Here is a 26,947-nt window from a genome sequence, read left to right on the forward strand (position 1 = left end):
CCTTCCTTCCTTCCTTCCTTCCTTCCTTCCTTCCTTCCTTCCTTCCTTTCTGATTTTATTTATTTATTTGAGAGAGAGAGAGCCTGGCAGGGGAGGGGGGACAGAAGGAGAGGGAGAGAGAGGAATCTCAAATGGACTCCATACTGAGGGCAGAGTCTGACTCTGGGCTTGATACCATCACACAGAGATCATGACCTGAACCCAAACCAAGAGTTGGATGCTTAACAGACCGAGCCACCCAGGCACTCCTGAAGTTATTTCTAAAGAAAAAGTTAGAAAAGATAATATCAACAAATATAAGAATAAACCCGCCAAGCTTTGTGTTTTTCTTTAACACAGATTACACTCCTTCATTGATTTAACTTTCTCCTAAAGCAGGAATGGAGGGCTTGGCAGTACGGAAGAAAGAAGGGAACAGTTATGTTTAGCCACGTGGAAAGACTTCGACAATTTTTGTCTTTCCATTATTGTAAGACACAGAATGGTTCTTTCCCAAGGTATTGAGTAGTTTTTATTTTCATTAAAGATGTAAATCTTTACAAAAAATTTATACATCTATTATTTTATTTCTGCTTAAAACTTACACAATCATTTGCCTATCTTTTGTTGTAGGACAGAGCCTTTTCTTTGAGTAAAGGTTGGAGTCCTGCATTTCCTCTTTGGCATAAACCACACCTACAATATAGCATCTACTACTTTCAGTTTCTGTTTCTTTAAAGTAGAGTGAGAGTTAAACACTTGAAGTAATATGAGCTGGAATCCTAGATTTTACAAATCCCTCTACCCCCTAATTTTTTATTTTGCATTTCCCACACTTCATTTGACATCCCTCTTCCCTTTTTTTCCCCTTCCCTTTTAAAAAAAAATCATGTCATCTCTATTGGATCATTCTAAAAGATTCAACTTAAATCTTATAGAAACAATAACATTGTTTTATTCACACTTTATTTAATTATGTCAGGTAGTTGGCACAACTGGCATAAACTGGATTGCAAATAAACACTTGATTGCTAAGCTTGCAATTCACCTGGTACTTAGACATAATAAACACAGTCTACTAGTCTCCACTGTGTTGTGTTTTTTGTAGCAGTGGTGTTTTTCAGAGATAATATATAGTATGTATCCCTCATCTGGTAAATCTGTTAAGTAGAGGGTTATTGGGAGCTTCTACTATAAGTGGGCCAGTAAGACTAGGTAGTTTTGGGTGGGTGGCTAGTTTGTTTAATGACTCAATTAGTAATTTCTACTCAATATTACAAAATGAATTTTGAGTCATTCAAGTTAATTTCATTAATATACACCAAGGAACTGATTGGTAGACAGGATTACTCAAAAGGCAAACAAGTGTGAATAAAACCTTCATTTGATTTATGTATGGTATTTGTATACCGGGTTTCTTTTCCATTCATCATTGTTATTTGTTTATATTTGATAATTTTATCAGCCATGATTCAATTACAGATAATGGCCACTACCCTGGTTAACTTAAGCAGAAAGGGATTTGATACTAGAGCTGTTGAAGGTTGGAGAGCAGGCTCTTGACTGGGTCCCCAGGGACTCATCATGTGGGATGTCTCCCAGAACACCACTGCTGGAGGTCCTGCCAAGGGAACTGCCATTTCTGCTACAAATAGGAAACTGAAGAATCAGAGTCTGGGATCAGAGCACCATGGCTGAAATCTGTGGAGCAGGAAGTTGCTGCTGCATTTGTTTGTTCCATGAACATGCCATCTTAATTATCATACAGAGATCAGGAATAGTGCTAGGACTGTTCTTAGGAGCTAAATTACTTGTGCTGTTTCTGTTCCAGCAAAAAAAATGCCTTATGGTCTCCAATTCTTTCCACACTCTGCCTAGTTCTGAATTCAAGTCTCTTGATTCTTCACTGGAAGAATTTAAATCATATCTGGAATGCCTGTTGCAGTGTAGATTTTAGCTCTTCATACTATCCATTCTCTTGAAGATGCAGTCTCTTCAAGCGTTTATCCTGACTTGTATTATGCCTAGGATGACTGAAGCTTGGTTTTTTTCTTCCTTCTTTTTTCCCCTTAAAATCCTCTCTCTCTCAGGCTTTGCATTCTTTGTATGGTACTTCTAACTGTGAATGTCCTTCCTTCAGTCATTTTCTGTTTATGCAAGAGGAGGACAGAGTCTTTCCCAGCCCTTCATGGCTTCATGTGTTCTCCAATTCTGAGTTCCTGGGGGAGTGATTGAGCTAGTGCAGGTCAATTGCAGTATGAAGGATGGACTGCCTGGACTCATTGCTGTCAGTGGAAGAAATTCTTGAGGGGAGAGGAGGACGATGGTCTCCATGGGTTGAGGGGTGGGGGCTTTTTGTGAATGGTCTCATTACAAGGGCTAAGATATAATTGATTCTCATTATTTGTGGTAGTTATGTTCCATAAAGTCACTGAAAATACTGAATTAGTGAATACTGAACTATTGCTCTGAGGGGAAATACAGGGTTAGATTCTTTTGAGGCTTTGATCACACATTTTTTCAACTGATCTATGTATCACCTTGTTTTATGTGTATTTCTGTTTTAAAGACACCTTATTTAATATGTAATTCTTGATTCATTAATATTGAACTCATGCCAGCAGCACAATAACTGATGCCTAAAGTTATGTCACAAAGTATGTTTGTGATAGGGCATATCACACAAGGGCTTTCTTGCACTTAGGAACTTGGGGGCAGTTTTAAGTAGCTAAATCACCAATAAGAGCACAAAAATGCAAAAACCACTGGCACTAAATAGACCGCAAAACTGTATTTTTGCCTTGTTTGACTTCTGCTGAAGGAATGTGCCTTTTGGGTGATTCAAATATTTCAACACTGTGCATGTCTGTGAATGACCATAACATGCCACAGTTATTGGTTTGGGGGTTAAAGATAAATTTTAGAAAATAAGTGAATTTGCCAATGCTGAATCCAGGAATAACGAGGATGACGGTATACGTGGAGTGAGGGTGAGGAGAGCATTAAAAAATAACACTGTTGGTTGGTAGGGAGTGTTACCAGGAAAGGCTTCATAATGTAGTCTACATGTGAGATAAACTTTGAAAGATGGGTTTTACTAGAACTGACTGAGGAAAGGCCAAGGAAATAGTGCAGTAGTTAAAAATATGAGTGTTAGAATCTTGGATTAGGTTCAAATCTCATCCTTAGCTCTTGTTATGGGACCTTGTACAAGCATTTTAATCTTCATCATCTCCATCATTGGTGAAATAAAGGCATTCGTGGTCATTTTCAGTGGAGCAATTAGGCTTATTTATTTATTTATTTATTTATTTATTTATTTTTGAGCTATTAGGTTTAAATAAGAGGGTACACATTAATGTACTTTGTAGAAATGAAGCTCACAGGAAGTACTCAGTCATACATATGACACATATGTCTATATATAGTACATTGAAGGAGGGAAATAACTTGGCACCATTGGGAGCTTTGGTTAGAATGAAGCAAAGGTTTCAGGCAGGCCAAGGGGATCTTTGAGGCTGGGGAAGAAGGCAGGAGCTAGACCATGGAGGTAGCTTCCATGCTGAAATGGTACTGAGCTACTGAGGGATTTAAAATAAGGATGGCATCGGGCGCCTGGGTGGCTCAGTTGGTTAAGCATCTGCCTTCGGGTCATGATCTCGGGGTCCTGAGATCGAGCCCCCCATCCAGCTCCCTGCTTAGTGGGGAGTCTGCTTCTCCCCCTCTCTCTGCCCCCCCATGCTCTCTCTCTTTCTCTCTCAAATAAATAAATAAAAAATCTTAAAATGAAATAAGGATGGCATGATCAGTTTTGTGTTGAGAGAATTTGTTCTGGGGACCCCTGGGTGGTTCAGTCTGTTAAGTATCTTCCTTTGGCCCAGGTCATGATCTGCGGGTCCTGGGATTGAGTCTCATGTCAGACTTCCTGCTCAGCAGGGTGTCTAATTCTCCCTCTTCCTCTGCCCCTCCCCTTCCTCTGTCCCTCTTCCTCTGCCCCTCATGTGCTCATGCCCTCCCTCTAAAATAAATAAATAAAAAATGTTAAAAAAAAGAAAGTTCTGTGTTTTTTTGAGGATGTATAGAAGAGAATTGAAGAGGTTGAACTAAAGGTGAGTAAATCAGCAAAGACTATTGGAGTAGTTTAGAAAAGAAAGGACCAAAGTTTGATTTAGGATAGTAACTTTGGGAATAGAGACTAGGGAATGGATATAAAAGATGTTCAGGAAGTCAAATAGACAATATTTGGTACCCACATGGAAGTGGAGAGGCAGGGTTGAAAATGGAATTCTGGAATTCTGATGCGGACCTTACATTGGAGGGCAGGGCTTGTGTAGGCGATGCTCTCCTTTTCTCCTTCCCCCGCTGCCCTTTACCCTGTTAAAGGGTTGGATTCTGCTGTTCTTGTTCTCAAGGCTGTGGTGGTGTTCTGTGCTTCCCTTTTTTGCAGTACCTGGCCTGTGGTATTAGAGCCATCTGTATAGTTGTTCCCTCTTGTGCGTGTAAGCTCTTTGAGGATTAGTGCTGGTCAGTGCTGGCCAGAAAAAGGCAAGCAGGACTGTGGATGGATTGAATGAACCAAGATTGGGACTGTTGGGTAGAGAAGCAGATTTTGGAGGAAAGATTCCTTTTTATCCCTGTTAACTTTTGGATTCAGTTTTGTCCCTATTGAGTTTGAGGATCATCTCCAGATGGCTCTGCCTCGTAGGTACTTAGGTTTACTGGACTTGGATTCAGGGGAGACAGGTCCTTGTGTTGTATTTCTGAGGCACTGGTAAGGGTAGTTGGGTAAAATTTCCCATGGTGTCTGTGTCTGGTGAAAAGGAAAGGAAAGACAACCACAGAAATAATCTTGTAGTATACCAGTAGTGAAGGGTTTGGCTCTGGAGGAGCACAGAAAGGAGTTCAGGGTGGAGGGTGGAGTAAACCATAATAGAGTGAGTGGAGGATGGTGTATGTGTGTCATTGTCCCCCTACCTCCCCCCTTGCCTCCTCCCCCCCCGCCAGTCTGCTGAAGCTGTACTAGGGGAAGGCTTATCCAGTTTTAAATGCTGCAAAGAACTACTGGGTATTTACCCCAAAGATACAGACCTAGTGAAGAGAAGGGCCATATGCACCCCAATGTTCATAGCGGCATTGTCCACAATAGCTAAATCATGGAAGGAGCCGAGATGCCCTTCAACAGATGACTGGATTAAGAAGATGTGGTCTATTTATACAATGGAATATTACTCAGCCATCAAAAAGAACGATTTCTCAACATTTGCTGCAACATGGACGGGACTGGAGGAGATAATGCTAAGTGAAATAAGTCAAGCAGAGAAAGACAATTATCATATGGTTTTACTCATTTATGGAACATAAGAAGTAGGAAGATCGGTAGGGGAAGAAAGGGAAGAAGAAAGGGGGGGCGTAAAGAGAAGGGGGAATGAACCATGAGAGACTATGGACTGTGAGAAACAAACTGAGGGCTTCGGGGGGGGTGGGGGAATGGGATAGGCTGGTGATGGGTATTAAGGAGGGCACGTATTGCATGGTGCACTGGGTGTTATACGCAGCTAATGAATCATTAAACTTTACATCAGAAACCAGGGATGTACTGTATGGTGACTAACATAATATAATAAAAAAATATTATTAAAAAATAAATAAAAGAACAAGAAAAAAAAATAAATGCTGCAAAGAAACTGATAAGAGAACTAAAGACAACATATAGCATATAGCAGTTAGAAAGTCACTGGCAGACTTTTCCAGAGTGATTTCAATGCACTGGTGGATGGAGATGTCAGATTGCAGTGGGACTGATGATTGAATAAATGAAGTGGACAAAATGAGTGTAGGTTATTCTCTGTTGGGGTTTGTCTATGAGGGGTTGGAGAGAGAAGGCTGTGGCTGGAGTCTTCCTAGGTGGGGGGGGATGGTATACGGAGAACCTTTAAAAATTACATGGGAAGGGCACCTGAATGGCTTAGTGGGTCTGGTGGCCAAATCTTGGTTTCGGCTCAGGTCCTGATCTTGTGGTTGTCAGATTCTCTCTCCCTCTGTCCCCCCCTACCCACCCCATGCACACACACTTGTGCTCTCTCTCTTTCAAATAAATACATAATATCTTTTAAAAAAAATTACATGGGAGAGATCTGAGCATGTGTATAAGCAGTGGGGAAGAAGGTAATAGAAGGGATTTAATTTGGAATTTTTTTTTTAAAGCCAACATCTGTGTGCTTACTGTATAGCCTGACGGTGTGCTAGACTCTTTTTTTTTTTTTTTTTAAGATTTTATTTATTTATGTGACAGAGAGACAGCCAGCGAGAGAGGGAACACAGCAGGGGATTGGGAGAGGAAGAAGCAGGCTCCCAGTGGAGGAGCCCGATGTGGGACTCGATCCCGGAATGCCAGGATCACGCCCTGAGCCAAAGGCAGACGCTTAACAACTGTGCTACCCGGGCGCCCCTAGACTCTTATACTTAGTTGTTTACTGAGTCCCTATCACAGTGCTGTAGGGGGAGGAGTGGTATCCCATTATACTGATGGGGAAACAGAGGTCTAGTTTAAGTAACTTTCCAGAGGTCATGTAGTCATTAAATGCGGGAGACAGGGATTAGAATCCAGTTCTGAGGGCACCTGGCTGGTTCACTCTGTAGGGCATACAACTCTCAATCTGAGGGTCATGCGTTCAAGCCCCACGTAGGCATAATGCCTACTTAAAAAACAAACAACCCAGTTCCATCTGGCCCTAAGGTATGGTCTTGCCTCTACCTGGCTGCCTCTTAAGTGAGAGAGTCACGATTTGAGAGAAATATACAAGGTGATTTACTTCAACTCGCATTGTAATAGTAATTGTTTTTAAAGATTTATTTATTTATTTTAGAGAGAGGAATGGGGAGAGAGAGAGAGAGGGAGTGAGTGGGAGGAGTAGAGGGAGAGAGAATCCCCAGCAGACTCTCTGCTGAGCACGGAGCCCAATGGCTCCATCTCATGACCCTGAGTTCCCGACCTGAGCTGAAATCAAGAGTCAGACGCTTAACCACTTGAGCCACCCAGGCGCCCCAATAGTAATTTTTAATAAAATGTCATTCTGTTTGGTTGAGATTACCATTGTGATGTAAATTTTGGTTAAGCGCTAGAAAGCCAAGTAACTGTCATCAGCTATAGTGATCTTTTGTTTAGTGCTTCAGCCTAAGAATTTCGGCACGGACTAATTAATCAACATGGTTGTGGTCATTCTGTTGTTAGAGATGAATGGAAACTTTATCCCAAGGGAAAGGATAGTAGGATTTCTAACAATTTGGTGGTTATTGTGTTGCAAATGATATGATTGAATATAGAGTCTGTCTCCCCCCAACCCTCACCTCCCATTTTCTAATAGTTGCCTATTTAGTGGAATCTGACTATTGTTAAAGGAACTCCGACATTTTGCCATCAAAACTGCAAGTTGAAAAGAATAAGGCAGGCAGTTAGAAAAAGTCTGAGTATTGAATCTAAAAGGCTCAGTGTTCTAGTTTATGCCTTTTAAATGAGGACATTCTCCGGCACCTGGGTGGCTCAGTTGGTTGAGCTGAGTTGACTCTTGGTTTCTGCTCTTGTGATCTCAGGGTCATGAGATGGAGCCCTGAGTGGGGCTCCCTGCTCGGTAGGAGTCTATTTGAGATTCTCTCCCTTGCTTTCTCCCTCCCCTTCTGCCCCTTCCCTTGCTCACACTTGCACACGCATAGTGTCTTTAATGAATAAATAAAATCTTTAAATGAGGACATTCTCAGGTTTATAACAATATAGATATGTGTCTACATACATATAAAACATGAAGACTCTTTATTCTAGTTGTTGCATTGTTCTTTTATAATATTCTTTTTTAAATTTAATTAAGCTCTACGCCCAATGTGGGGCTTGAACTCAGGACCCCAAGATCAGGAGGTGTATGTTCTACTGACTGAGCCAGCAAGGCCCCCATTGTGTTACTGCTCTTTTAATCTTATTTTTTTCTGCTTTGTTACATTATTCTATTGCTTTTCTGTGAAAATTTCTGGTGACCAGTTGTTGATGCATATAGTTTTTATTCATATGTATGATGTTCTTTTTATTCTGTAATAGTCCCTTATTCCCAACCTCTACCTCACCCTCCTTCTTTCCTATTGGCATTTGGAATGAAGACTGTCTTACATTCCGGATTTGGCACATTGCTTTCCTGTGGTGGTATTTACTTTGTTCCTCTGGCCCCTTATTTCTTGACAACTGGTGGTTAGACTTAATGGTTTAATGGCTTGGTTTAGATTCAGATTTGCTTTTTTTAGGTAAAAACAATCGGTGATGCTATATATTTTCCGTTGCTTCAAGTCGTATCTGCCTATTTCGGTGATAATGAGTCTGACTCCTCCATTATAAAGCTTCCTGTTAACTTGTCACCTCATGATTTTAGCATCCTATTGATGACGTTACCCTAGATTATTTATTAGGGATTGTAAAAAAATAGTGATCATATAATTCTGTTATTTTCACTACATTTATTAGTTGGAATTTTTCTATAAAGAAGAACTTTCTGCTATCAATACTTTGCTTACCCTAAAATACCATTTGTTCCGAAAAAGGCAAGATAAGGGCTTGGGGTTCCTTCTCTTTATTTATAAATTTTTAGAGTAATGTGTTGATATATTCCAATGGTGATTAGTGCTTTTTTTTTAAAAGGAATATTCTATTCTTACAGATTTAATAATATTTTTTATTGTATTTACTTCACTATGGACTCACAGTTTCTTATTTTACTTAATTGATTATAGTTCATTACTATCATTTATCTTGATGCTTAATTTCCACCAGATTTAGCCAATGGAAGCCCTTTCAAGTTGGCTTTTATGTCCTTTAGACATGTTCCCCTTTGTTTTTTGAGTGTTTCCTTACTTTCTGGCACACAACAAGACGTTCTTGGTTTGCCTTGCACTTTTTCTTCCCCTGTCCTGGAATCAGTCCAAGAAGCCCTGGTTCCTTTCAGTGGACGATGGTATTTAGAAACCAAGATTTGAGAGCACATTGGCACTATGGTATTACAGCTCCCAAGGCCTCTCAGTGGGCAGAGCTAAGGAAGTATCTGTACATTTACAGGGACATGTACGTACACACATTAACACATCTACCCCCACACATACATACACACTGCGAGCTATACCAGTGCTCCCAAATTCCAGTCTATTACCACTTGTCAACTCGAGTTTCCTCCCCCTCCATATCTGTAGATTCCTTTCTCCAGCCGGGAGAACTTGGCTCCCATTTTTGGCCAGTATGTGTCCTGTCTCCTGTAGTTGCTGCTGCTGTGTTTGCAGGGTGTTCTCTTCATCCACTCAGGCTCTGACAGCCTGCCTGGGGCCACTGTGACTGTTCTCTCCAAAGTTCCCATATACTTTTGACATGACTCTCAGTAGTTGTTGTTGTTTTCTTAACTTTTTATTTGGAAATAAATTTAGACTTAGAGAAAATTTACCAAGAAAGAGAACAAGATGTTCCCCATACCCTTCATACAGATTTCCTAAATGTTATAGTTGCTCTATGCTTATTATTAATTTGTTCCTTGTGTGTGTGTGTGTAATGTTTTCTGAACCATTTGAAAGTAACTTGGAGATGTAATGCACCACTAACTGTAAACATATCATTATATCTTCCTATAAACAAGGACATTCTCGGGGGCGCCTGGGTGGCACAGTGGTTAATCGTCTGCCTTCGGCTCAGGGCGTGATCCCGGCATTACGGGATCGAGTCCCACATCAGGCTCCTCCGCTATGAGCCTGCTTCTTCCTCTCCCACTCCCCCTGCTTGTGTTCCCTCTCTCGCTGGCTGTCTTTCTCTGTCGAATAAATAAATAAAATCTTTAAAAAAAAAATAAATAAACAAGGACATTCTCTAACTACAGTATAGTTATCAAGATCAGAAAATTAATTTTGACACAACACTATTATCTGATCTGCAGATCTTATTCAAATTCATCATTTATCCCCATGATATTCTTTGTAGCATAAGAAAAGAGAAAAAAATTTTGTGTTTTGGTCCAGGATCCAAGGATCACATATTTCATTAGTCTTTTTAAAATCTGGAACTATTTTTTATCTTTTGCCTTTCATGACCTTGACATTTTTGAAGAGTACAAACCTCTTATTTATAAGAATGTCACTTAATTTGGCCTTTCCTGATGTTTCCTCATGATTAGATTTAGGTTATTTAATTTTGGTAGAATAGCCATATAAGTGATGTTATATCCTTCTTAGTATATCTTATCGGGAGGCACATGATATCTAATTTTCTTAGTAGTGATGTTCGTTTTGAAGTGATACGTATCCTCAGTAGTCTTTGATAGCTTGCTTCCTTTCTGGAACAACATGTTATAGTCACATCTTACACATTTCTCGTCCCAGACCTGGAACCAGCCTTTTCTTCAAAGATCTCTGGTTCTTTTTATTTAGATGTAGTATTCAGAGACCATAATTTTAGTACAATGTGTAATTTTTGCTACTGTCTTGTCATTGTTTCCATACCTTTTTAAGTGGGCAGTACTAGGAGATAAACATTTTAAGAGAAAAAAAATCTTGAGTTCATATCGCTGTTTCAAATTCTAGTGAAAGATTAAGTTTTTATGTAATCAAAGGATTTTATATTGGTATCTCTTTATAATGAAAATCTTGATTCCTAATGACATTAGCATTGTTACTTATTTGCTGTATCTTATAATATACTTGTAATAGTTAAAAAAGACCCAACACCAATATTACTACTAACAATTTAACAAATAAATGCAATTTATATATATTTTAAAAATTGTTCATTATCCCAAAATATATCCTGTTAGAATCTACAACCTAAATACTGTGATTCAGTTCTTTTCCTTGTGTGTTATACCATTTGACTTATTATACAGTTAGTTTGTTTTTCAGTTTTTAGGCCTGGCTTTTTTTTTCTTTTTAATTTTGTAACCCATTTATATGATTTCAGAGTTAAGACTACATATAGGGCTACACTCAAAAAAGTTTTGCTTCCTTACATGTCTCTTCTTTTCCTTTTAGGTTAGTAACCATTTTTATGGGCTTGATCTTGCTTCCTATGTAAAAAGTAGAATATGATAAGTTCTCTTCTACATTGTACTTTTTTAATTTAACAGTGTAATTTGGAAATCACTCCAGATCTGTATTTAGAGATCTTTCTCGTTCTTTTTATGTTGCCTGTACTGTGTTGTTAGAAGTAACACACTGATTCAACCAGACCCCTATTGATGGATGCTTATGGAAGTGTAAGAGATAGTGGAAGGAAAACCAAGAAATGACATATGTAATTAATATCTGACTGAGTGCATTTGAAAAATTGATGCAAGACTGAAGTGGACATATAAGTTAGATGTTATATGCTGTAAGATTTAGTGCTGGGAAGAAGTTTGGAGTTTGCAACTGGAATTAATTACACTGTGAGCATTTCACGTAAGGAAAATTGCTTCTCCTGACCCACCGAAATCTAGACCTGGCTGTAGTCTGACCCAGGAAAGAAATGTCATGCCGAGTGGGGCCAAGAGTGAATATTTGGCAATTTTAATGGTTCCAGCACCCTCTTCTGCATACTTAAGTCTGAGGAGATGACAGCCTGAGTGCTCCAGTATCTGTTAATCTTGCCAGATCTTTGGTGAACAAGAAAAGGAGAGGAAGCCTTGCTCAGTTTGCCCAGGAGGATAACTCTGCCTGTTCCCGTCCACCAAGGGTGTAAGAGGGGTGTGATCAGGACTGTGATTTGGCTGGTATAGATTGTTGGAGAGAATTTACATGTTTAGTTGGATCACTTCTTTTTTGGGAACCTTCTCCTGGGACCCATATTATTGTCTGTGTAATAAAAGAAACTTTTGCACAGATTCATTTGTTGCCTTGGTTCTTCTGTCCCAGAACTATCTCCCTGAGTCCACCTTCCCATTCTTACTTCTGGTCTCTGTAGGTTGGTAGAGCAAGGTGGACTGTTGATTTGAATGGGACCAAGATGATTAAAGAAGAGGTGCCTGGGTCTCTGGGAGAGGACTGAGGCCTGGTTCAGGCAAAGAAAAAAAGAAAAAAAAAATAGGCTGAGGGCTTTTCTTTGCTGTCTTGCTTTCCATTTTAGAGCTCCAGGCCTGTGAAGTCCTGGGATGACAGAAAAAGGCAGACTGACTTTAAAGGTAGATGTCCTGGGGGCGCCTGGGTGGCTCAGTCGTTAAGCATCTGCCTTCCGGCTCAGGGCGTGATCCTGGCGTTCTGGGATCGAGCCCCACATCAGGGTCCTCTGCTGGGAGCCTGCTTCTTCCTCTCCTACTCCCCCTGCTTGTGTTCCCTCTCCCACTGGCTGTCTCTCTCTCTGTCAAATAAATACATAAAATCTTTAAAAAAAAAACAAAGACAGATGTCCTTGTTGTGGTTCAATTCCTGGATAGACTTGCTAATGGCTAATATGGCATTTTTAGGGTGTTCTGCCACTTTTCCACCCATATGAGAAAGATGAAGGAGTTAGATAGAAGGTCAGAGTATTACAGGCTTTACTATTGGTGAAGCTGGGCTTGGAGAATGTGGTAGTCTACCATGGTCCCATCAGTCTGATCCCTGATGCCTGTATTAATTTGCAGTATTACAGGCTTTACTATTGGTGAAGCTGGGCTTGGAGAATGTGGTAGTCTACCATGGCCCCATCAGTCTGATCCCTGATGCCTGTATTAATTTGCTAGGGTTGCCGTAACAAATCGCCATAAACTTAGATGGCTTGAAATGAGAGAAGTTGATTCTCTCATGGTTCTAGAGGTAGAAAGCCAAAATGAAAGTGTCAGCATGGCCATGATCTGGGGAAGATCTGTGCCTTTGTCTTGGCTTCGTGTATTTGCTGGCATTCCTTGGTTTGCAGCTGTGTGACTCCAGTCTGCCTCCATCTTCACATGGTATTCTTCCCTCTTTTTCTGTCTCTTTTCCTTTTATAAGGACACTGGTCGTATTGGACTAGGTGTTGAACATGATCTCATCTTAACTTGCTTACATCTGCAAAACCCGTGCTTCCAAATTAGGTCACATTCACCCATATTAGGGGTTAGGTTTTAACACATCTTTTGGGGGTATGCAATTCAATTCATAACAATGCCTGACTGAGCACTGTGTAAGTAAAAGCTTATAGTTGGCTCACTGTGAGACCAAACTGGGTGAGCTGCAGTGTTGGGATGGAAATGCCAGCCTTCCAGCTACCTCAGGCAATGCCCAAGCCCTGCCTCTGGTGGACTTGGCACTTGGGAACTGAAGTAGAGCAGGGTAGTCATACCTGTTCCTTCTGGGCCTTGACTGCTCAGTTTCTTCTAGAATCTCACTGTAGGGAAGGAGGAGTGAGTGAGGACCGGAAAGGATGGCCTCCAGGGTTCCATTGGGTCCACGTGAGGAACCATGGGGGGTGTTCTCTTCTAACACTGGCATAGCTAGTAATCGTGCCTTGGTTCATTTTCTTTTTAGCGTGATGCATTGTCTGCTTAAGTGGTGAGTGCTTTATCTCCCAGGGTTGCACTTTATAGTCGATCCTTAAGTGTTCCCTTCAGAAGCAGTTAGCAGTACAGACCAGTTCTGTGGCAGGCATTATCTAAGAAACTAGTACTCCTAAGATGAGAATCACCTGTTTTTACATTTTCCAAGGAAATTGCTTAAATAGAAATACAGGTGTACACAGGAAAGCTGTATAGGATGCAGATTTATATTTAGCAGCAGAGCGTCGGCTTCAATTTCTTTTTTATTGCCAGATAAAGATACATGATGAAAATAAGAAGAGCAGATCTTTTTCCTTCATGATAAAGTAAAACTTTTCAGAAAAGAAGCTTGGGAGAGTTATATAAGTATGAATTAGTGTTACACTTTTCTTCACTTGCTGAAAAAGATCTTTAGCTCATTAAAAAATTCTTGAGGTGGCTATTTGGTTTAGGTGGTCTAAAAAAACATTGAAGGCTAGCTCTGTAGAAGCAAAAGAACAAAGTTGTCATCACAGCTCTTGTTGTCACTCACTTTGGGGACTCAGTCTCTGAGAGGTGTAGCATTAAAAAAATGATTATTGCATTACCTTCAGCTGAAAATCATAAGTATATTTTCTCCAAAGTATAACAGTCTTTTCTCTGAGTAGGAAACATTGCAAGAGCATTTTAAACCTACTTTTCTGTTTGGTTCAGAGAAATAAAGGAAAAAGAGGAAGAAGAGTGACTGGGAATTTGATTAGAGTAGCTATTAGGTTTAATAGTGATAAATGTGGATTAGGAAAAACTCAAGGAACGGTAAACATAGAAACTACCTTTTAAGGGTAAAGAACATAAGGAGGCAACCCAAAAATGAAAGGAAAATGATTATTAATGTCCAAAAATAATTAAAAAAATGAAACTTAACACTTTTTTTTGCCTGTCATATTGGCAAAGACCTGGGTGGTGGGATTAACATTAAATTTTTAGAAATTTTAGCATATTTCAAATTTTATGATGATCATATATTAACTTTATAGATTGAAAAGGGTGTGAAGGGGCGCCTGGGTGGCGCAGCGGTTAAGCGTCTGCCTTCGGCTCAGGGCGTGATCCCGGCGTTATGGGATCGAGCCCCACATCAGGCTCTTCTGCTATGAGCCTGCTTCTTCCTCTCCCACTCCCCCTGCTTGTGTTCCCTCTCTCGCTGGCTGTCTCTATCTCTGTCAAATAAATAAATAAAATCTTAAAAAAAAAGAAAAAAAAGAAAAAAAAAAAAAGGGTGTGAAACATAAGTTAACTAGGTCTTTAGTAAATATACCTGATTCGTAGGTAGAGCTAGGTTTGTGTTACCAGCGAACAGTGACACTAGGAGGAAGCAAAGTATGTTTCACAGGCAAGTTAGCAAACTAGATCAAGGGCAGATATTTAATTCTGATTGCTGCTAATTTGCTGCATATCTTAACAGTCTCATTGCTTCATTTTCTTGTCAGAGCCATTGTTCTGTATTTTAGACCAAAAGTCTTGACTTGTCTGTTTCTCTCACTTCTATCAGGAAATTTTGTTGTGAATGTATCTGTAATCTGACCACTTCTCATTGCCCACCTCTGGTCCAAGCCACCATTTTATTTTGCCTGGATGGTGTACATTGCCTCTGTGCTTCCAGCCTTGTCTTTGATACAGCAGCAGAATGATGAGCCTACTCACTGCTCGGCTTAAAGTCCTCTGGAGAGTTACCTGAGAAAACACTGTCGTCTTCTTGAATGGAAACGCATGTTAGAGTATCAAGAATGGAAATGTACAAGAAGGGGAAGAGCCCCAGATTACTTCCCCCAAACTCGTTTTCTCCCTGTCTCCCCTCTCTCCACTCTCTCTTGCTTTATGACTTCCAGTCACACTCTCACATCCTTGCTATTCTTCGAAGAGCCCAGGAGGCTCCTTGCTGTTGCCTTAGTCCAAAATGCTTTTGTTTCAGTTATCTGCATGATTTATTCCCTCCTTCAGGCATCTGAAATGCCTTCCCTCACCTACCCTGTATAAAATAGCTACTCCTTGGTTTCTTCTTCAGAGTGCTTATGACTTATTGTTTGCTTCACTCCACTCCTGTTAGGTTTCTCTTCATTCCCTCTTGAATGCCTACTCAGCAGTTAGGCATTCAGTAACTGTTGAGTGACTGGCTGGATTTTGAGTTTCTTTTCTAGTGGCTTTTTCCTCTGCTGGAGAGCTATGCATGCCACCCTTGTTCTTTGGCCAGGGGAAAAGTAAGTCTGCCTTCCAGGTACCAGTGTTTCTACAAAGGTAATCTGGGAGCTTCTCTACCCGTCAAGCAAGTGAGTCTGTTTTCTAAGTAACCTTTCTGTGTGTGAGATCAGTGCTTTCCTTTTTCCTGCATTTGGTATCATTTTGTCTAACTACTTTAACATTTTGGCATTTATTTCTTCATTCAGTTGGCAAATAGTTATTATAGCAAATGTTATGAATGAGGCTGGATCCCAGACTGGAAATGAGGGCTTGAAGAGAGAGCCTGCTTTTCCCTTGAGGAGTTTAGAGTTCAGTGTATGGTCAGAAGTGCCAGCCATTGGGATAGACAACTACTATGAGGAATGCAGAGAGGGAAGTCAAAACACACAGGCTGGTTCACCTAGGCCTGCTTGAGAAGGAGTGAGAATCTTAACAGTGGCCAGGAGTTTGCTAGGTGAGGAGACAGGTAAAGGCTGCCCTGATGGGAGGGAATGATTTAGGCAGACACACAGAGACCTCTACTTGTTTAGAGAAGCACAAATCAGTGAGTGTTGTTGGAGCTTAAAGTATAATGCCGGCTGTGGTGATGTAAGGCCATGATAATTATGTAAAGGTTGGATCTAGGTGCTTCTAAAGGGTTACATGTGTCTTGTGTAGAGGTTCGACTTTCCTCCTGCAGCACAGGATTTGGGCATGCGCATCTGTATAGGTGTGAAGAGAAGTGGGTGGGGAGGTGGCCTGGAAGGTTTTTTTCTTTTGCATGCCTCATCCCTGAGGCAAAGAGAATATAGAATAACACCTAGTGTTTATCACATCCTATGCTCTCCTTAATGCCCATCACCTAGTTACCCCACTGGGTGTTACACACAGCTGATGAATTATTGAACTCTACATCTGAAACCAATGATGTAATATATATTGGCTAATTGAATTTAAATAAAAAAAGAATATAGAGTATTTTCTGTCATGTATTAATATATCTATATCCATGCACACTATTTTCTCCTTTATATTTAAGTTCTTAGTGGATGGCAGGGTTAATTTGATTCTCCTCACATGTACTTTGTGAGATGGATGCTTATTTAAACCGTTAATGAATGATGATCACTTCTTTATCTGTAACCCCGATCTGTTTTAACCTCTTATTATCCCATAACGTGCTTTCATCTTTATCTATTCCATCTCTTCCCAATTTTTCTTTTTGTCAGGCAAATTAAATTTATTAAAAAAAAGAGAGCGAGAGCTTTGTTCTGAGAGTATTTGTTGTTTGGGTTGTCAGATGCCAGGCACTACTGTTGCTTCTGGAAGTGGGGTGGGCATGGGATCCTTTCTGGGGCAGGCAGCCCAGTGCTTCTTACTATCTTTGCATTCTGTGTGTATTAGGTGTTCAGTACGTATTGAGGGAATCATCCTGGTTGTTGTCAGCAAGATTAAGTTCATATTTTTGTCGCACAGCCTACTGCCTACTTTTCTACTTTGATATTCTGTAATCTTTCCTTTCTAAGCTCCAGGCAAACTAAACTCTATCGTTACAATATTTCCCGATATTTTCACTTCTTGGAATGCTCTTTCTCTTATCTGGCAACCCCCTACACCTTCTAATAAGTCTTAACTCTGAAGTCATTTCTGAGTAATTTAGGTGGAGTTAGTTACCCCTGCCTGTGTACAGCTTTGTATTGAAGTCTGTTCCGCCTCTAGATAGTGAGTTTGGATGGTGAAGATAAATCTTACCCTTTTCTCTGTCTCCAGTACTTTAGCCTGGTGCTTGGTAGTTTTGCTGAATGGGTAGTTTGTAAATTATTGTAGGAAAGCTTATTATGACACCTAAAAAGTCTGTGCTGGGGATGTTGAGCATTGTCCATTCACTGCTCATCCTAGGTTAGGCCCTTATGCAGGTGTGTGTATGAGAGAGTCTGTTTCAGAACTGGTACATAGGAACAATACGTTTTGTAAACTTGCAAAGTTAGAAAATTCATTCTTACTACGAAGGATGTTGAGGAGGTAAGCAATACAATCAGGTCAGTATTTGCCAGGAATAGGAACTTGGAAGGAGGAATGACTAGAGGCAGGTTCTTTTTCCAGGAGTCTAGGGAGAGATGAGGAAGTCTTCCTGATGGGTGGTAAAGGGAATGGTAAAACTAGAAGAGAAGAGTTTCTCCTGGGGGTGGGGTGCTTACATGTTATTTGGGAGAAATGACCACCAACCTTAAGCACACAATAATAATTCAGTGCTGATGACTGCATCATCTCCTCTGCAGAGACTGCCCCAGCCATCATGGAGGTGGCCGAGGTGGAGAGTCCTTTGAACCCCAGCTGTAAGATCATGACCTTCAGACCCTCCATGGAGGAGTTCCGGGAGTTCAACAAATACCTCGCATACATGGAGTCTAAAGGAGCCCATCGAGCAGGTCTTGCAAAGGTGATTATTCTCACATCCTTTAACACCAAAAACACTTGGCCTTTCTTTTGTGCTCTTAGTCTTTGTGGTATGGGAAATTGTTTATTCCAGAGGAAGATATTTGCAAGATTTGTTTTCATTAATCCATGCAGAGCATTTGATTTCTTCAAAGAATTATTGTCTTATTTTTCTTTTAACTATTTATGATAGGTGGTGTTCTAGGCCTTTTTTTTTTTTTTTTAAACAAAACACGTGTGGCTTCTAGAAACCAAAGAGATCCATGTGTGGGCTTCAGAAAGAGGCGAGCGTATTCATGGCTTTCATCACTTTCTCATAAAGGACTGTTATTAACCGAAGCTTAACTGTTCCCCTCCCCTCCCTCCCTCTTTCTCCTCTTTTCCTTCTATTGTTTCTTTCTCTCTTTCCCCTTTTACAAATATAACAGATTTATTGAGATGTAATTCACATAAAATACAATTTGGGCACTTAAAATGTACAGTTCAGTGGTATCCATTGGCAGTCATTCCCTGTTCCCTGCTATCCCCTCAATTGTAGGTGACCACTAATCTATTTTCTTTCTCTGTAGATTTGCTTATTCTGTTTTCTTTTCAATTACTTGCTTATTAAGTGTGGAGAGTGCCTACTACATACCAGGTATTATGCCAGGTGCTAGGGTGTGTAGAGAGGAGATGGGATAGTAAAGACCACATTTCTGTCCCTGTTGAGTTTATATTCTAGTGGCATCTTGTTAGGGTGGTGAGATAAGGACATTTAAGCAGAGACCCAAAGGATATAAAGAAACCAACTTTTTCAAGATGTGGGGACAGAAAGAATAGCAAGTCCAGAGGCCTAGAGGCTGACCTGAGCTTCATGTATGGGAGGAATAGGAAGGTGGTCTGTGAAGTTGGGGCTCAGTGCACAGGAAGGGGTTGGTAAGTAAGGTATAAGAGCCCTGGAAGGGGCCAGATCATACCAAGTTTGTCTGGTGTTAGTAAGGATTGGGGGTTTTATTCTAAGTGTAGTGGGAAGCATTGATGCACTTAAAGCAAAGGAGGAAAGGACATGGTGGCTATTTGGTGTTTGTTATTTTTGTGACATTATTTATTTATTTTTAAAGCTATTTATTTGAAAGAGAGTGCATGCGTGCACACGAGTCGGGGGTGGGCAGAGGGAGAGAGAGAATCCTCAAGCAGACTTCCTGCTGAGCAAGGAGCCACATGCGGGGCTTGATCCCAGAACCCTGAGATCATGACCTGAGCTGAAATCAGAAGTCAGTCTCTTAACCCACTGAACCACACAGGCACCCGATGACATTGTTTTGAAAGTGTCACAGGGGCTCCTACATGAAGAATGAATATCGTGGGGAGACAGAGTGGAAACAGGAGTCCTGTCAGGGGTAGCTCTGATATGCTTAGGGTCACAGTATGGTGCTGAAGATTGCACTGCAGGTTTGCACCCATAGACCCAAAGTTAGAACTTTGAAAGAGAGATGATCTATATAATTCATCCTTTGATCACACCCTGAGATGGATTATCTATTCCTTATATAATGGAAATACATTTCTTTTTTCTTAAATGTTTTTTAAAAAGATTTTATTTATTTATTTTAGAGATAGAGCACGTGTGAGTAAGGGGAGGAGCAGAGAGAGAGGAACAAACAGACTCCATGCTGAACGCAGAGTCTGACATGGGGCTCCATCCCATGACCCTGAGATCATGACCCAAGCTGAAATCAAGAGTTGGATGCTTAACCAGCTGAGCCACCCAGGTGTCCCTGGAAATATATTTCAATTAAAAATTTACCTCATAAGAGGCTAGGGGGTGAGAGAGGGAAAAAAGTTCCCGCAGAAGAATAGGTTTTATTGCACTTACTTCATTTTATTATTCTAAATGTTAAGCTTGTAATCTGGGTTTCTATAGATTTGTCACCATCACCTCATAAATTCATGTGCCCTGCCAGAGCTTGCTCGACTGTGGCTGAGTCATCTTGGAATTCCCATCTCCAAGGGGAGGTCCAGTAGCATTAAGAGCAGACATCAGAGGAGAAAACTCCCAGAACTGCAGGGGTTGGTTGGTATTCAAGTCCTCCTGCGTCTGGATGCTCCTGCTTATAACCCAATTCGTGGATTGTGCTGGTGTCTATCCCCTGAGGTCTGTCATTTTGTTGTGTATGGTTCAAGTCCTTCCTAGAAAAGGTTTAAAATTTTGGGGATATTAAGTTGAGTGAAAGTTTATTAGGTATGGGTGAGAGACAGAAAAGGAAGATAAAGAGGAAACAAGGAGAAAAGTGAAGAGATTTATAATGAATTTCTCGGGTGACGAATCCTTAGTTTAACCTATTTATTAGTTTTTAAAGAGCCCACTTTTGGAACCTCAACCCTTCAGATTATCTTTGATCTGGAGAAAAACCATCCCCGTAACTGCCCCCTTTGAGAAAATCATTCCTGAGTTGAAGAGAATATAATTTCAGAATTAGTTGACACATATAATTTTGATCATAAACTGGCAGTGGGTTAGCAGGCTTTAGGCTTTATTTGAGTGGAGGAAAGTTGGGGGTGACTCGTTGTCCCCTTCTCTGGGCTTTGAATGCAGCCCTTTGTCTTGGTCTTCTCCCCTTTTGTTCCTTGAAAACATAGATTTTACTGTGTTCCACTGAGATTAGGGAGTGTGCCGTGGTAGGTTAGCACGTTTAGTAACATGAGAAGGGGAAGCAGTACACACCCTCCCAAGGGTACACCTGTGCCGCTGCTGGCGTTCTGTAACAGGGTGAAATTAATGAGAACCACAATTAGTTTTCTGAATGTGGCACAAAACACACCTGAGTCTAGACTTTTTTTTTTTTTGAGTGAGATTTATTGACAAAGTTGGAGATGCTCATTTATTCAGTCTTGTGATAATTTGCTCTTGCTTCTACTAGGAATACAGTGACTTGTTCTTTTGGTTTTTTTGTGGGTTTTTTGGGCCATTTTTGTTATATTTTACACCAAGTCATGTAAAGTCAGTTTCACCTACTTGCCTTTTTTTCCCTGGAAGTTGCAGCAAGAGCAAATGTGTAAAATTGGACAAAATCAAGTTGTAAAAATCAAAACTGTATTAATGCTGCTAGTTTGCTTTGAGGGCAAGCCCTGGGGACAGAGCCGCCCGTGAGATTCTTTGTTAATGCACCATTTAATGAATTGGTCTTAATTTATGATTTGGAGAGAATGGTTGAGTAGTTCCAGTAGTAGTGACTTTGGCCTTAGATTACAGTCTGTTTTGGTTTTTCTTTTATCAACATTTTTTAGATTTATACTTTAGATTTAACTTCTATTTCCATAGTGAGAGATTTGACACTCGGACTTTCTATCTAAAATGTGGTTGTCAAGTTGGGAAAGTAAAGAATGAGAGTCTCTTTAATGTAAAACTTACATTGTTTTTGTGGAGAAAGATGATGATGAACCTTTATTACATATGAAGTGAGTGAAATTATTCCACAACAGTAATCTGGACATAGACTATCCTGGGCCATGGGTTATGCACATTACATAGTTTTGTGAATAGCCTGGAGAGTATAGACAGTGATCTCTGACCTCAAGGTGTGAAGAAGGATTGTAAGATGCACTGCTCTTCCTCTTACTCCTTCTTCCTCAGTAGGTAGATGGTGATAATAGCAACTTACTGCAAGATAAGTAGTGCAAATGCAGATTTCAGTCAGAAATTTTCTTTTGAGTATAGGGCGCAGGCTGGAAATGGGGCAATGGTGATATAAAATAAAATGTGTGTTTTTGTTTTGATATAATAATCAAGAAGGTAAACTTTAGGAGGAATGGGTTTCTTTCAGTTAGAGTCATTGAATGTAAAAGTTTAACTTTGAAATCTTTCAAAGTCCTAATAAGTATCTTGTGCTTCCATTTCCTGCCATTTCCTATGTAAGAAAATCTGATGCCTTGAGATTTAAAATTACAGTCCAAAAATAAGATTTTTGTTATAGACCTGAACTTACAAATTTTTAAAGTTCTGTCTGAACACTTTTTATGAAAGTAAATGAACACATACATGAAATATTTATAAAGATAATGTTCAGTTTTTGTAAATATATAGTATTTGTTGCTTCTCTAAATTTAGAAAAGAAAATTGCTACAAAGCTTTTTTTCACAAGTCAGGAAAATATTTTTTTAAATTTTTAATTATTTTATTTTATTTATTTTTTTATTATTAATATATAATGTATTATTTGTTTTGGGGGTACAGGTCTGTGATTCATCAGTCTTACACAATACACAGCACTCACCACAGCACATACCCTCCCCAGTGTCCATCACCCAGCCACCCCATTACCCCCACCCTCTCCCTTCCAGCAGCCCTCAGTTTGTTTCCTGAGATTAAGAGTCTCTTATGGTTTGTCTCCCTCTCTGGTTTTGTATTGTTTCATTTTTTCCTCTCTTCCCCTATGGTCCTCTGCCTTGTTTTTCAAATTCCACATATCAGTGAGATCATATGATAATTGTCTTTCTCTGATTGACTTACTTTGCTTAGCATAATACCCTCTGGTTTCATCTGTGTCGTTGTAAATGGCAAGATTTCATTTTTGATGGTTGCATAATATTCCATTGTGTGTGTGTGTGTGTGGGTGCACGTGTGTGTGTGTGTGTGTGTGTGTGTGTGTGTATATGTATATGTATATGTATATACCACATCATCTTTATCCACTCATCTGTTGAAGGACATCTGGGCTCTTTTCATAGTTTGGTTATTGTGGACATTGCTGCTATAAACATGGGGTGCAGGTTCCCCTTAGGATTACTGCATTTGTATATTTGGGGTAAATACCCAATAGTGCAATTGCTGGGTCATAGGGTAGCTCTATTTTCAACTCTGAGGAACCTCCATACTGTTTTCCAGAGTGGCTGCACCAGCTTGCATTCCCACCAACAGTGTAGGAAGGTTCCCCTTTCTCTGCATCCTTGCCAACATCAAGACAGGAAAGTATTAAACTCAAAATATAATACTAATTTTGATTGTAGATGTATTTGTTTCTAAACAAGAGCCTGAATCAAACCATGTTTTATTTTTTTGAATTACTTGCCCTTATTTCTGATGAAGAACAAGTTTGTATTTACAACCCTTTCCCCTTTCAGTATGTTAAGAAGACAGTTTGGTGTGTTTATCCACATGCATTTGTTAATGATTGTCCATATTTGTTTAAAGTACTGAGTATGTGTTTTAAATAGCATATATGTAATAGGATTGTGTCTACTCTCATTTTAAACTAACATACCTTGGAGGAAATGAAATGTGAACTATCTCCATATTGCTGATGAAAATTAAATTAACTTGAGACTTGACAGCTCACTTTTGATTTTTTTTTTTTTTTGGAGTCAATTCTGTCTTTTACCAGCTATGTACATTGGACAAATCACTCATTCTCCTGACCCTGAGTTTTCTCATCTGATGAAGCTTGACCTAGACCTTTCACAAAAGCTAGTTGCAGGTACATTGTATATGTGAATATGAAAGACAGAACCTTAAAACTCTTAGAATATAAAATAGAGTGCCTCTATGCCCCAGAGTAGGAAAAAAAAATATTTTTTTAACCAAAGATCAAAGCAGTCCCATAAAGGCAAAAATGAATAAATTGGATTATGTTAAGATTAAGGATTTATGTTTGTGAAAAGATACCTTTAAAAAGGTTGGAAGGCAAGTTATAGGGTAAGAGAAGATATTTGATACGTGCACACATATATTGATATTTACAAATATCTATACACACATCCAAGAATAACCAGACTATATCCCTATACATTAATAAGAAAAAGACCAACAGGGGTGCCTGGGTGGCTCAGTTGGCTAAGCATCTGCCTTCAGCTCAGGTCATGATCCCAGGGTCCTGGGATAGAGTTCCGTGTCGGGCTCCCTGCTCCTCAGGGAGTCTGCTTCTCCCTTTGTCCCTCCTCACACTTGTTCTCCCTCTCTCTCTCTCTCTCTCTCAAATAAATAAATAAATAAATAAATAAATAAATAAATAAATAAAATCTTAAAAAAGAAAAAGACCAACAATGCAATAGTAGAATGGGTAAGAGACTTGAAAAAACCCTTTACAAAAGGGAGTATTCACAGAGTCAGTGAATATGTGAAGAGGTTTCTTTAGAAATTAAGAAAATACATGGGGTGGCTGGGTGGCTCAGCCATTAAGCGTCTGCCTGCGGCTCAGGTCATGATCCCAAGGTCCTGGGATCAAGTCCCACATCGAGCTCCTTGCTTGGCGGGAAGCCTGCTTCTTCCTCTCCCACTCCCCCTGCTTGTGTTCCCTCTCTCGCTGTCTCTCTCTGTCAAATAAATAAATAAAATCTTAAAAAAAAAAGAAATTAAGAAAATGCAAATAAACTCTACACTTGGCTACCATTACACAACCTATAAGAAAGACTAACATTTAAGTGATCGACAGTACAAAGTGATGATGAAGGTGGGGAGTTAACAGGAACTCTGCATACATTGCTGGTGGATGTGTGAAATGGTACAACCACTTGTTTTAAAAAAAGATTTTATTTATTTATTTGAGAGACAGAAAGTGCAGGGGGAGGGCAGGGAGAGTAGAAGAAGCAGGCTCCCCGCTGAGCAAGGAGCCCAATGTGGGACTTGATCCTAGGACCCTGGGTTCATGACCCGAGCCGAAGGCAGCTGCTTAACTGATTGAGCCACTCAGGTGCCCGGTGCAACCACTTTGATAAACATTTAGTAATAACTGTTAAATTTGATCTATACATACCCAGTGTCCCAGTAATTTCACTGATAGGAGTGTCTGTAGATATGTGTTTATTTTAGAGAACTATGTGCTCTTATGCAGCAGAAAATGCACATGATATTAATAGTGTTATTTGCAAAAGCCAATAATCAGAAAAAGACAAGTGAGCACTAAATGGTCCCCCATTTATAAATAAATATTTGTACGAAGGAGTACTGAGTAGGAATGAACATCAGTGAACTTAAGCTATATAGAACATCATATTTGAATCTCATAAAATTATTGAGTAAAACACAAAAGATACATTTCAAAAATCGGTGCTAGGGATGCTACCCAGGCATAAAACCATAAACCCCGGAAAGGAAATGCATACCATCAATGCCGTGATGGTGGTTACCTTTTGGCCAGGAGAGAAATGCGTTTGGAGGGCACTTGGAGGTACTCTGGTGTTTGCTTTATAATAATTCACAGTTACATATTTGTAATTACGTGTTTATTAATGTGTGCTATCTGTATTTTGCAATTTTTTAGAGTTTATCTTAAAAAATTAAAACAATTTCTAAAGGTGAATAAATTCCAGCTATAAATCATGACTTAATTAATAACTTTGTCCCTTCTGATTTTTAATCATATGCATATAAATTTTTGGTCTTATTGTTTAATGATGTTTTCACTGTTGGTAATTAAGTGTTTAAATACTGTTGGAAAAGAGTGGTGTGCTGAACTGCCTCATATAGGAACATAAACATTGATAATGCACATCTCTTTTCAACTTCATGTTCTGTGATGTCATGTTGGTAAGCTCAAAATTAGCCATGGTGAGTGCAGTTATATCGTGGAAATAGGCAAGAGCTACAAATCAAGGTTTTCTCCACCTTCCCAGAAAACTGATTGCTAAACATGTACTAGCACACCACTCTATTACTTGCCATATTGTGTGAGAGGTATTTAAAGAAAATAATACTGACTAAACAAATAAAAAAAAAATACTGACTAAACTTCAAGTTATTTTGCTTCTATGTGTCTCTCAATTTTACTTTTAAAATTGAGAGGTTAGTAGTATCAACTAAAAAATAAGTTAATAAAATTACAGTATTTGGTATAAAAGTACTGTTTGGTATAATGCCCAATAAATTTTGTTTAAAAAAATCATATCAGTAAGGTGAATATTTAGGAGAATACTGACATTTCCCTTCATCTGAATCTTCACAGTTCTTTTACACATTTATTATAGAAATGCTAAGATATTCTTCACTTGTATTCTGTTGGAATATCAAAGCTAAATGACTACCTGGAATGTTTTCCAGATAATATTTTATTTTATTATTTTATTTTTAGGTGATTCCTCCTCAGGAATGGAAGCCAAGGCAGTGCTATGATGACATTGATAATTTGCTTATTCCAGCACCGATTCAGCAGATGGTCACAGGGCAGTCGGGACTGTTCACTCAATACAACATCCAGAAAAAAGCCATGACAGTGAAGGAGTTCAGGCAGCTGGCTAACAGTGGCAAGTGAGTGCATGCAGTTTGCTACTTTTATTGTTTTCGAAGATATACATGAGCATGGTAAGAAATCAAGTAGCCAGAGGAGCTTGTGATGAAAAGCAGGAGTCTCCTGCACGTCTTCTTTCAGTTTTCATTTAACTGTTTCTGTTTTCTGTTCTCCAGGTGGTTGCTTGCTTACATTTAGTTTACTGCTAAGGAAATTGTTTCTCATTTTATCATTTTATTCATAATATCTGTAAATAGTTTTTTCTGTCTTTTGGTTGCCATGAATATTTTTGATTCTACACATGATTCATATTTGTTAGGCGAATTTTGTGTGACAGCGTTTAAGTCTTTTTTTTCCAGCTCTGAGGTAAACTTTTATTTTTTTTCCTGGCTGATAGGACTCTTCACACCCAAGCTCCTCCCAGCAGCTTTTATCCCAGCAGCTTTTATCCTGCTTACACAGTGGCAGCGTAGTCCAAAAGGTGCCAAGGCCATAGGGGTTGGGGAATCACTTCGCATTTCAGGCTGGAGGAGTGAGGGGCTTGGGGATACTCCCTGCCAACAAACCTTTACCAGCAAGAGGCCAGGACATCCCAACCCCCAAGCCTGCATCCTGGTGGGAGGTGGCAATGGCTCTTTCCAGCTTTCCACACCTGAGAGGAACAGG

General features: G+C 39.7%; 1 protein-coding gene across 8 annotated transcripts in view; it reads left to right on the top strand.

The window, feature by feature from the left end:
• Positions 1–26,947, top strand: part of KDM4C (lysine demethylase 4C) — a 430,083-nt gene that overhangs the window by 22,087 nt on the left and 381,049 nt on the right. For all 8 annotated transcript variants that reach the window (XR_005835179.1, XR_005835180.1, XM_040631435.1 and 5 more), the window contains 2 exons: positions 17,927–18,087; positions 26,126–26,301. Coding sequence is in view for 6 of the 8 variants with exons in the window: in XM_040631434.1 (XP_040487368.1) it covers positions 17,927–18,087; positions 26,126–26,301 (337 nt within the window). In the remaining 2 variants the exon portion in view is untranslated. The remainder of the gene's footprint in view (positions 1–17,926; positions 18,088–26,125; positions 26,302–26,947) is intronic.

This window comes from Ursus maritimus, unplaced genomic scaffold (assembly GCF_017311325.1).
Source record: "Ursus maritimus isolate PB19 unplaced genomic scaffold, ASM1731132v1 scaffold_17, whole genome shotgun sequence".
NCBI classification, from domain to species: domain Eukaryota; kingdom Metazoa; phylum Chordata; class Mammalia; order Carnivora; family Ursidae; genus Ursus; species Ursus maritimus.